Genomic DNA, 11,266 nt, shown 5'->3' on the forward strand with positions numbered 1-11,266 from the left:
GAGGCTCTGTAGGGTATCACAGTCTGTAACTTATGGCATAGACTCATCAGACTTAAAACGAGCTGGCTGAGAGGACAGAATGTCCAACTCACCAGGAACTGGAGGTATAGGCAGCTCCATTCCGTTGGCAGAGATAATATGGCATAAGAGGAGAGTTCTACTCTTTGGAATTGTAGAAGTGGGGATACAATTTCTCCACATGAAGAACATCCCTGCTTAAGGGGAGTTATGTTATCATACAAAACATTTAAATATTGAGAACGTGTGAATATTCAAGCCTATTTACAGTATTGTTGAAGAGCACAGCAGCATTCCTGCATCACACAGAATGTGGAACGTTACCCACAGAAATGCAGTGATCTGAACAGTCCACCCCTGCTGCTGTCCCATAACTCCCAAGATGTGCTTTCTCATAAGCAACCTCAGGTAGGATGTCACATCTCCAAAGATTACTCTCCACTACAAAAGGCCTGGAAACATTTGTGTTATTTCTCCAGTTTCAGATAACAAAATTCAGTGTTATCTACACTGAACTAGACCACCCATTAATTTATTTAAAAGAGCAAACATCTACAGCACACAGTGATGTAGCAAAATACAGAGGTTTATTGAGAAGTGCATGATTAATCATCTGATTTCCAGTCCCCTTCCGTGGCAGAGAAATGTTACCAGATTTACTTGATGAACTGAAAACAGTTTAAATTCCAAAGAAAAGAAAAAAACACAAAAATGAACAAAATAAACACAGTTTAACCAATTTAAGGCCTTGTTGGAAGCTTGTTTAAAAGACAGGCACTGTAGCCAATGCACTAAAAGATGCCAAGCCTAAGCTCAGTATCCGAGACAGTATCAATTACACCAGACCTTTCAATGAAGAAAGCAACTTCTGGCTGACTTTTCTACCTGGTAACCTCTTAAAAGCCTGTAAAATAGTACAATAAGATACTGAAGCAGAAGTATCAGACTCAACCAGAGGCAAGACAGCACAGACTCTATAAAAGCTGCTAGGAAATACACATTTAGAAGTAACACAAATTGAATACAGGGTTGAACTTTTTGAAGTTAGAATTCCTGCATTGTTCTTCTGGGAGGGCAAAATAACAGCGAGTCCCAAATTTATCTGAGAGGTACAAAGGCATTGTAATTCCTGCTTTCCACGATTATTTCTACCCTTAGCACTTCCCATACATTTCATTTTCACAATCTGAAAAGGCAACTAAGTCTTCAAGCAGTCATCCACCACTTCTGACGTATACAGAACAGTCTAATAAGCACCGTTATGACAGAGTTTTTAGCACCGGACCCAGAGACAGTCCCCTCTAAACAGCAGCAGTTTTCAGGGAACCTGGGCTAGTACAGCAGTGGATATACACAGATAAGGCCACTTGTTCTTTGGTGTACCTGAACAACTCCTGTTTTGAATGTCAGATTTAAAAATCACTACTAAATTCACTGAGCCATCTAAGCAACTAATGTTTGCATTCAATTACCAGAACTCTGAACATGAAAGCTAATTCAGAGAATCAATGATGTGAGCTACCCTCCCCAACATATGCTTCTGCAAAAGAAAGAAAAGCACATCTTCCACATATGATTTAAGATAGCCAGCATGATCAAAAGGTTTGTATTGCTAAAGTCTTTGTTTCTCCAACTATGATAGTCTACAGTATGTCTCAAAACAACTACAACTGTGGCGTGGGGAGAATCCAAGTAGCTTTTCCCCCTTACCAACAGAAGTCTGTGTCAGTCAAAGGCAAATCTAAGGCTGACCAAAGACAAGAATTCACTAACAGAGTCAGCACAGACAAACAAACAAAAAAAATCCACTGTGGTAAAGACAACAAAACAGTCCTGGTTTCCGCAGTGTACAAAGTAAAAAAAATGTTGCAGAAACTAAGGCATTTCTATACAGGTTGGGTTACCAAAGCTGGCTGGCTAGACATCTCAGTATATTTTCTACATTCACTGCACATCTTAAGTCGTTTCTCCTCAAAGAACACCATGAGGAGATTGTTTGTACCAACATCTTTTCCAGGAAGCGTGCAAGCACTCAACCGAGATGCTTTTAAAGTCTTCTAGAATCACCTACACAAACCAGCACATTGGACTGGTATTACCATTCATCAAGAGCTAGTCAGAGTAATCAGAGATTACTGAAGGCAGCAGAAATGCCTGAACATTCTGAGGAGGGGAACACTAAGACACTTATTAACATTGATGATTTATGAGAATATAAAAGACTTTCAGCATGATTTGTCTTTGTATCCACAAACATGGTGTTCAGCAAGAAAGAAGAAAAAGAGAACTGAAGACTACAGACACTCAAGAACACAGTAGCACTAGTTGTTCCAGTTGAACGTATTTACATTAAAGTGACTGCAGGTCAACTCATACTGTGAATCTGTGCCCTGTTGCCTAGAGAAAAGCACAGCCTACCTGCTGTGTTTCAGAATATTCCAGATGTGACCTCTGGGTCCCTACCCATTCACAATGTTTTACATGTTGACTGTATGGAAAAGCCTGACTCCACAAGAATGTCCTGAGCCACTGGCAAGCTAAGAACCTAAGGGCCTGATGAAGTCACCACAAAGTAGCACTGCTCTTTCACAAAGTTACACTAATGTCCCCCTCTGCCACCCACCCAGGCAGGCAGTCCATACTCATGTCTTCTGCAGGGCACCCTTACCCTCCCCAGCCCTCCCTCCCCAAATCATCAGGTTTCCTTTGCACGCACTTTGGCATAACCCTCATCCATCTGCCTAAGAACCTATCCACAAACAATAGTCCATAAACTGACCTCACAACCACAGACAAGACTTTCTGTGCAGACTCCGTTAGTGAAAGCGAACAGATGACCCTAATAGAACGCAATGCTGGATTTTCCACCCGGGGGATTGAGAACTTTGTTGTGAGAGCGTGGCCTTGGCCCTAATCTGGGCTCATGATTGTCTATCTTGGGTTCCGGCTCCTTGCATCGCTCCTCTTTGCCCAGATCTTTTTTCTCACCACCATCTTCCAGCTGTGGTTTGTTGTTTTCTGCAGCTGAACAATAAGAAAAAAGGATTAGACCAACTAGCAGACTGTAGTGAACAAAACTTTTTTGCACACATCATCTTGACTAGGCTGCATTTTTTCCCCATGCCTCCCAACCACAGTACACTAAGGATATAGTTTATACCTATTCATTCTTTCCTGAAAGAAACAGGTACTGAAGAAGAATTTCACTTTTGTAACAACTCCTTTCTTGCTTCAGCAATCTTTCTAAGGCAGACACGTAGGCCTAGCAATGTACCTTTGGAATTACTTTGGCAGTATCAGACAATTAAGAGATCCACCAATCAATCCTTTCATACTGCTTGAAAGAAGTGCTCCCATCATTCTTTAACAGTAATTAGCAGAGTAATAACACATTTTGTTAGTCAGCTACTTGTTACTTGCAACTAGAGAAGGCCAAGACTACACACTTCAAGGAAGCAATCTGACAGATACATATGGAATCTCTGTATATATAGAAAAACATTCTACCTACAGTATCAAGCAAAGTAGATATGCAAGCTATATACACATTATCAAGGCTTGTGCATGGGGTGCTCTCCTCAGTAAGAGGAAGAGAACAATTTCCATGAAGTTACGTGATTCAGTTTCTGACTAAGAGAAGGAAAACCTCTGTTATATAATGCTGAACTTCAGCTTTACTCTTCTGTTTTTAAGAGGAAAGCATAAGAAACTGTTCATCAGATCATGTCTTCTCAAGAACAGCAGAGAGTTTCTGTTGCTGACCTTCTGGCTTCTTCGGTGTTTCATCTTCTTTCAAGACAATGTGATCCTGCAATGAAACCAAAAAACTGTCTCAGTATATCACCATTCTCAAACAGTAACTCTGTCACAAGATCTTTTAGAAGTTTTTCCTTTATTTCTTATCAAAGTTCATACATTTATTATGGTAAAAGCCAACAGCTGCAGACACTCTTTTGCACTCTTCAGCCCTTCATCCCCTTTCACCACTTCATAATCCCAAAAGAGCTTCTAGAGTTTAGTTCTACTAGTGGACTTCTACATTACATTCAGGTGCACATCCCAGACAATTCATTGAAACAGATGAACACACTACGCTAATTCATTACATACTTAAAGCTTTACCTGTGATAAGCAGTTCAGTCCAAAGGCAAGGAATTACCATTCTTGACAAGTACATGATACCATCCAGGAGAAGTTAAGACAACTTAGAGCAGCTAGCACACAAGCAGCCCTTCAGCACCCAAACTGACATTTGGCGATTACTGTTGTAGGTGAGTAGCAATAGTGACCCAAACAGCGAGGTAATTCACAAAGCTTTTTAAATCACTTTCCCAATTATGTTAGTTGTCAGAAATACAAAACAATAATTCAGAAAAGCTTCCATGTTTTCCCCACCCACAAAATTCAACTTACAGCAATTGTTGCAAATATGCTACCCCCTTTCCATCCCTGTATCTCCCACAACTTTAATGCTCAAGTTAAATTCAGAGGAATTTCCAGAGTTCTGTCCTCCCTTTAGTCAGGAAATCACAGGAATTAAAATTTTACATTAAAATAGAAAAAAAGACCAGCCCCATAAAGGTGTACAGAGGAACAAAACAAAGCCCTTTGCTACTCGAACAGTGCTACTCCCAACAAAACCTAGCTTCCACAGTCTTCCCTCCCCTCCCTTTTCTTATGACTCAACCCCTCCAAATAAACTTAGGAGCATGCATAAAAATCTAGGCAAAGGCCCACTACCCATACCTTCAAATTTAGGAGGGAAAATTGAAAAAAAAATAGTTAAATTTGTGCAATCTTTCCTTCTTAAGGTTCCAAGAAATTTGAGACTAATGCTCTTCAGCATAAAGAGTGTCAGCTGCATTTCATAGGATGCTAGGTTTCCCTGGTACCTCGCATGTGAAAAACTCTGCCAACATGGCAATTATTACTTTAACAGTAGCTACTTAGCATAAGGCAACAGTTGTAAATCCAAATACAGGGCTTTTGAACAGACAAATCAACTCAATGTAACTGGGAACGTTCCCTCCTTTTTTTTCCAAAGCCAGATTTGGTCACAACTTTCCAACTTGTACATATCCCAGCTTGAAGACCAACAAATGATACCCAATACAGTAAGATACACTTGTCTGGCACCACAAAATCCATCACATGTTAGACCTGAAACTCAAAGTTGATCAGTGTTGATCACTGAAGCTTAATCATCTCCTGCTGAAGTTCTTTCATGTTGAACGTCAATGCATATATTTAAAAGAGGTGAAGACAACAGCAAGGTCACAGGACGATTTTGACTGTAGTTCACTGGTGTACACTGGCTTTCCAGAGTGGGTGTCAACATCACCTCTGCCAAACTGCAGAATAGAGAAATCTTCTACCCATTTTAAAATACCTCTTGGCTGTGTGCCCAGAACTCCATCTGTACCTCACTTATAAGATGACCAAAGGATTCAATAGCACTTAAAAAAAAAAAAAATACACATCTGTAGTGTAATTAAAAGTTTTACCAGAAACTACAGGGCATAACGAGAATTAATATACCAAAGTTGATAATCTATGAAGAGATTTCAGGAATAACTGCCTAATTTGAGATTACCCCATTCATAATTTAGGTTTGTCATTTAAAAAAAATGCAAGCATTGCCGTGTTGGTAACAAGACTATAAGATGACTCACTGAGCTTCTCGACTCAGTGAAAAACGTACAAATACCTTAGGCTTGTTTGGGTGTGCTCGCACAACATTGGTAGATACTGGAGACCCAAAGATATCACTTGTCTTCCCACCAGGTGGATTCATACGCGGACGAGGCTGAGCAGTACCAGAATCCTCAAAAATACCACTTTCTTTTCCCCCTGAAAGGCAATTGTTACATTTTTTTCCAGATGACTTAGACTTACCACATTATATCAAAAAAATTGCAAGAATTCAGACTTCTAGACCTCTGCTATCTAGAAATATCTTGCCTGAAGATAATGGTTGAAATCCCTTGTTACAAGAACTCAGAGTCTCAGATTCACAGCTGTACTCATTGCAGCTAACTGATGATAGAATTCTAGAACAGAAGCAGCTTCATCATTTCCTAGGCCCCAATTTTACTAAATGTACTCATTTTGTAAAGACACATAACATAAAAAGATAAATATTGTTGTACAATAGTAATGTGAAACCACTTCTGCTGTGCAATTCAGAGCCCAAACATGCTGCAAGAAGAGACTGCACTTACCTGGAGGGTTTGTTCTTTTGGGAAAATTTTGTGGTTCTTCTGATGCTCCAAAGATATTGGATGCCATCCGATGTGGCCTGCTGGAAGAAGAAACTTCTTCTGTACTCCCGAAGAGATTACTAGACCCTCCTCCAGGAGGCTTCAATACCCTACAACACAGAACAAGAGAAGCAAGAGATGGAAGCGTGTTCAAAACGTACAACGTTCCACATATTTAATGCCCCCTTCGCATTTCCCCTTCTATGTTATGATTGACTATGCTGATTTGAACTTACTTCAGGTAGATCTGTTAAGTCTGTGAAGCATCTACTTTTGAGAAGATGCCCTAATAAAGTATTCTCAAAACATTACCAGCCTCCTAGTCAGTCAACTTGATTGTTATCTGCTGTTATTTGGAATGGTCACAACAGTGCTACCAGAAGGAAGGTCTATGCTATCTGTGGTCTTCCAGACAACACAAAAATATTTATGTCTCTGGTATTTTAAAAATAACCACTGCAGTGTCAGTCTATGTTAAATTACATATATTGATTTTGCATCTGATGTAAGTCAAACATATCAACTTTTAAATAAAATCAGGTATTTCCCAGCTACTAAATACTTGCTAGTTTCAACCATCTGTTATCATACCAGATGCTGGAGAGTTTAGAATGGAAATCAAAGTGTGAGAAGCTGAATTTTTAGTTGCCAAGATGCACAACCATTAAGAATAGAGCTCTGTACCACACATACATCAAACAGATCCTATTAAAAACTGGAGATTACAACAGAATTAGACCAACTTCTTGAAAACCTACTAAAAGTCATGCTTGCCATCAAGTAGTAAGTCTCCAGTCAATACCTATGCCTTGTTAACAGATTTAAATCCTCTCCTGAAAAGGAATTGAACCATTACCAGAGAGTAGTGTAAATAGAATTAATTGGAGAACTCACAGAAAAAGCATGGCAAAGCAATGAACATGTAGGTATCAAAAACAACCTTCACAGTCGTAGCTACCTGACCAGTTACCTGAAATCTTAGCAGCTGAGCAATACAGTAGCTGAATTACACCTCTTCTAACCTGAAAACCTGATCTGGAACCTAAGCTCACCTTTCCTCTAATACAATGGGAACAATTATAACTTATAATTGTTTCCAAGTCTTGATTATTCTATTAGCAAACTTAATAAAACATGAAAATAAATCAAAAACCAAGTGTTAGTCTTATGTTGTCCTCCTATTTTTATCACACACAGCATACATCCTAAAAAACTCTACTCCTGCAATGAGCAAGCTGGAGGAATTGTTTGAGGTGCTCACGAGGCCCTTTCAAGTCAGCACAAGCAGCGTCCCTTTCTCCTAGCATCACCCAGAAAAAATGTTGGAACCCCACAGCCATTAAGTGGATTTCCCTCCTCGATTTCTAAAGCTTCCAATTACTAGCGTCCTTCCAATTATTCCATAACAAAATAAACATTCAGGCAACAGCAACACCAAGTCCATAGAACTCTAAATAATGCCAAGACATTCACAGGAACTGCCAAAAATAACCTAGAAGTATAGCAACAAACTCTTCCCACTTCTGGTTTCACAGACGTGACAGGGTTTTGCACTCTCCACTTTAGCCAGAAACCAGGAGAAAATGAAGTTGTTTTGTTTCTGCACAGACTCTAGGGCAGTGCTGGCCTCCTCATACTTCCAAGTTCCACTTGCTTCTAGATCAGAGCGAGACAGTCAGGTCCCACAGGAACACATCCAGGCAGGTTTTGAATGTCTCCCAAAAAGGAGACTTCACAACCCCCTGGGCCTGCTCCAGTGCTCTGTCACCCTCACCATGAAGAAGTTTCTTCCCATATTTAAGCGGAACCTCCCACGTTCCAGCTTGCACCCACTGCCCCGTGTCCTATCATTAGATGCCACTGAGACGAGCCTGGCTCCGTCCTCCTGACACTTGCCCTTTACATATTTATAAACATTAACGAGGTCTCCCCTCGGTCTCCTCTTTTCCAAGTTGAACAGACCCAGGGAGGAGCGATCCAGGGAGGTGCTCCACTCCCTTAATCATCCTCGTGGCTCGGCGCTGGACTCTCTCAAGCAGACAAATCCAACATACACTTTATAGTCATTTTAGTTTATATTTCTATACCAGTTTATACAGCAATACTTTTTGTGCCTCACAGCTAGAGAATTTGGATCTTTTCTCTTTCAAGGGTAGAGGAGCAGACAAGAAGCTGTGGTGTTTTTTTCTCTTCTCTTTTAAACAGTAATAATAAAACTTATTCTGTGCAATTTAAATCTGCCCCTTCCCACCCAACAGACCAGAACTGTCAATTCATCTCAAACAGCTAAATTAGGAACCTACCCTGTAAGTTTAGAAGCCTCTACAAATTGCTTTGTTCTCTCCTGGCAGGCTTGAAGAATTTTAATTAGGTTTTGTGGTCTTTTTTGCTACATTCAAACACCCCTGAATTTGAATTTTCTTCCCTAATTAAACCTCTCTGGCAACCTCTGGCAGGGGTGCCAAGACTCAACCATTACTTCAAGACACTGACTAAATAAATATTTCTATATAAAAGATCGATCTACAATTACATACAACTGAAAGCAGAACAATGAATTCCTGCCTTTCGGAGAGCTCTAACGAAGGTGGAAGAGGACAGTTGCTTTGTGCATCCGAGACCCTCGCAGGGCTAACCAGCAGAAAGGCAACCAGAAAGCAGGCACTGAGGTTTGGAACACCAACAGAGCCCCAAAAGTTGCAGGCAAGCTTCTGCTTTTAGATCAGTACAAATTCCCTGATGATTAAATACCTCCCTCATCTCATAAGCAAGCAGCAAGCTTTGTTCAGTCAGTCCTCCTACTGAGCTGAAAGCCCTGCAGTATTTTGCAATAGCACTGATGGGGAGACGCGCGTTATATTGTTGTATTTCCGAAGCGGCTACCAGTTATGATAACATTTAGTGTTTTCAGCTCCACAGAGTAGCTGTGAAACTGCTCGTACACTCGATAAATCGAGGGTACACAAGATCAAGGCATTTGTATAGCCTACATCAGCAGGATGGTGAGAGCAATCTGCCCTGCTTTGTCCTCAAAGCAACAACTCTTAAACATGTAACTCGGCTTTATTTTAAGACTTTTAAAGAATACAAAACTTCATCGTGAAGGTTTAACAGCAATCAAACCAGGCAGTTTCTCGCAGCAAACAGCAGCGGGCCAGCAGTGCTCGCTACATCACCGTGCACTGCCCTGGATGGCCGAACACCACCAGCTCTCCGTTTGAGGAACGAGCAGAGCGTGCTTTGGGAAGAAAACCCCCCTTAAAGCCCTGCCACGGCTTAACAGCAGAACAAAGGCGAACCCAAACCCCCCCGGCTGCCGGCCGCTTCCTTCCCCCGGCCGGCTTTAACCGCCCCAGCCCCGCGGCCTCACCCGGCGGCCCCGCCAGGGGAAGGCGATTTTTAAGCCGCTTCCGCGGGTCGGTGCCGGACCCGGTGAGAGCGCCCGGGGCCCGCCCAGCTCCCTCCTCACGGCCGGGGCCGGGGCCGGGCCCCGCTGCAGCCCGGCCGCCCCCCGTGAGGCGAGGCCCGGCGGGGCCCCCCCCGCCCTCAGCGCCGCGCCTCAGGCCGCCCCCAGCCCCTCCCGGCCCCGAACAAAGCCCCGCCGGGGACCCCCCTCCTCCGCCCGGCCCCTGCCGGCTCCCCCCTCTCCGCCGCCCCACCTGGAGCTGGGTTTGGCAGCGTCGGTCTCCGGGCCCTGGAACATGGCAGCAGCCGGGCTCGCAGCGCTGCGCCGCGCCTCACCGGGGAGCAGGTAGAGCCGGCCGCCCCGCCCCCGCCCCCTCCCCGCCCTGCCATTGGTTGCTGCGGCTGCCCATCACGCGCATCCGCCTATCGGATGCGGCTCGCCCCCTCGGGGTCCCGCCTGTCCGGTCAGCCTCGCGGCGGGAGGGAAGATTGAAAAGGCCCCGCGCCGGCGCTCGTCCTGGCTTTGCTCCCATTGGAGGCGCTGCACGTCCGTCAAGGGGAAGCGGCAGAGGGATTGGCTGGGAGGAAGGAAGGGCGGGGAGAGCGGGGGGAGGAGGCTTAAAAGGGCGGAGGGCGGCGGCCGGGCCTGGGCGCGGCTGCTGCGCGTGGCGGGGCCGCGGGGTCCCCGTGCCCGGGGCGCGTGAGGGGGGAGCTGCTGGGGGGGGGGGGGGTCAGGTCCTTCCCCCCGGGAATCGGGGAGGGACCCACAGGGAGCACCGAGTCCAGCTCCCGGCACCTCACAGCTCTGCCCAAAATTCAGACCGTGGGGCTGAGAGCACGGTCCCAACAGTGCCGCCGTGACTGCATCCCTGGGGAGCCTGTTCCAGGGTGCGGCCACCTCTCGGTGAGGAACCCCCTCCTGATGGCCAGCCTGAACCTCCCTGCCTCAGCCTGACACCATTCCCACGGCTCCTATCACTGGTGATTACGGAGAAGAGATCGGCGCCTGCCCCTCCACTGCCCCTCATGAGGAAGCTGTAGGTCACCATGAGGTCCCCCCTCAGCCTCCTCTTCTCCAGGCTGAACAGGCCCAGTGCCCTCAGCCGCTCCTCATCCATCTTCCCCTCCAGGCCCTTCACCATCTTCATCACCCTCCTCTGGACGCTCTCCAACAGTTCAAAGTCCTTTTAGTGCTGTGGTGCCCAGAACTGCACAGTGCTCGAGGTGAGGCCGCACCAGCACAGAGCAGAGCCGGACAATCACCTCCCTCGACCGATCAGCAATTCCGTGCTTAATCAATGCACAATTACCTAAAGCTGCCCTTGGATGTTGCAGACCAAATGCTGAAACACACACAAAAGAAAGAATCAGATCAATTAGTAACACAATTCAGGATAATTCAGGTTGAAAGGAACTGCAGGAGGTTGCTAATCCAACCATCGTCCCCAAGCAGGCTGAGGGAGCTCTGCCCAGGGCCGTTTCCTTAGGGCTGCATTCACTTGTCTTGAGCTCTGCAGACAGACACTGCGCACACCTCTCTGGGCAGGCCGTTCCCCTGCCTGCCTGGCCTCAGGGTGGAAACT

The 11,266-nt window shown here is 44.8% G+C and overlaps 1 protein-coding gene across 1 annotated transcript; it reads right to left on the reverse strand.

The window, feature by feature from the left end:
* Window positions 1-586: 586 nt before the first annotated feature.
* Window positions 587-10,089, reverse strand: JPT2 (Jupiter microtubule associated homolog 2). The gene is made up of 5 exons (XM_027469075.3): window positions 9,938-10,089; window positions 6,240-6,388; window positions 5,726-5,868; window positions 3,781-3,826; window positions 587-3,042 (listed from the first exon to the last, which is right to left on the reverse strand). Exons 1-5 carry the CDS (start codon window positions 9,979-9,981, stop codon window positions 2,858-2,860), a joined length of 567 nt encoding a protein of 188 aa, XP_027324876.1. The 5' UTR covers window positions 9,982-10,089; the 3' UTR covers window positions 587-2,857.
* Between the last annotated feature and the right edge of the window lie 1,177 nt (window positions 10,090-11,266).

Source organism: Anas platyrhynchos, chromosome 15, assembly GCF_047663525.1.
Source record: "Anas platyrhynchos isolate ZD024472 breed Pekin duck chromosome 15, IASCAAS_PekinDuck_T2T, whole genome shotgun sequence".
Taxonomy (NCBI): Eukaryota; Metazoa; Chordata; class Aves; order Anseriformes; family Anatidae; genus Anas; species Anas platyrhynchos.

Coding starts and splice junctions, on each gene's coding strand:
- JPT2 (XM_027469075.3), bottom strand. CDS start 9,981: ATGTTCCAGGGCCCGGAGACCGACGCTGCCAAACCCAGCTCCAG. Junction 5,869..6,239: donor CAAAAGAACAAACCCTCCAG/GTAAGTGCAGTC, acceptor ATTGCCTTTCAG/GGGGAAAAGAAAGTGGTATT. Junction 3,043..3,780: donor AACACCGAAGAAGCCAGAAG/GTCAGCAACAGA, acceptor CTTATTGTTCAG/CTGCAGAAAACAACAAACCA.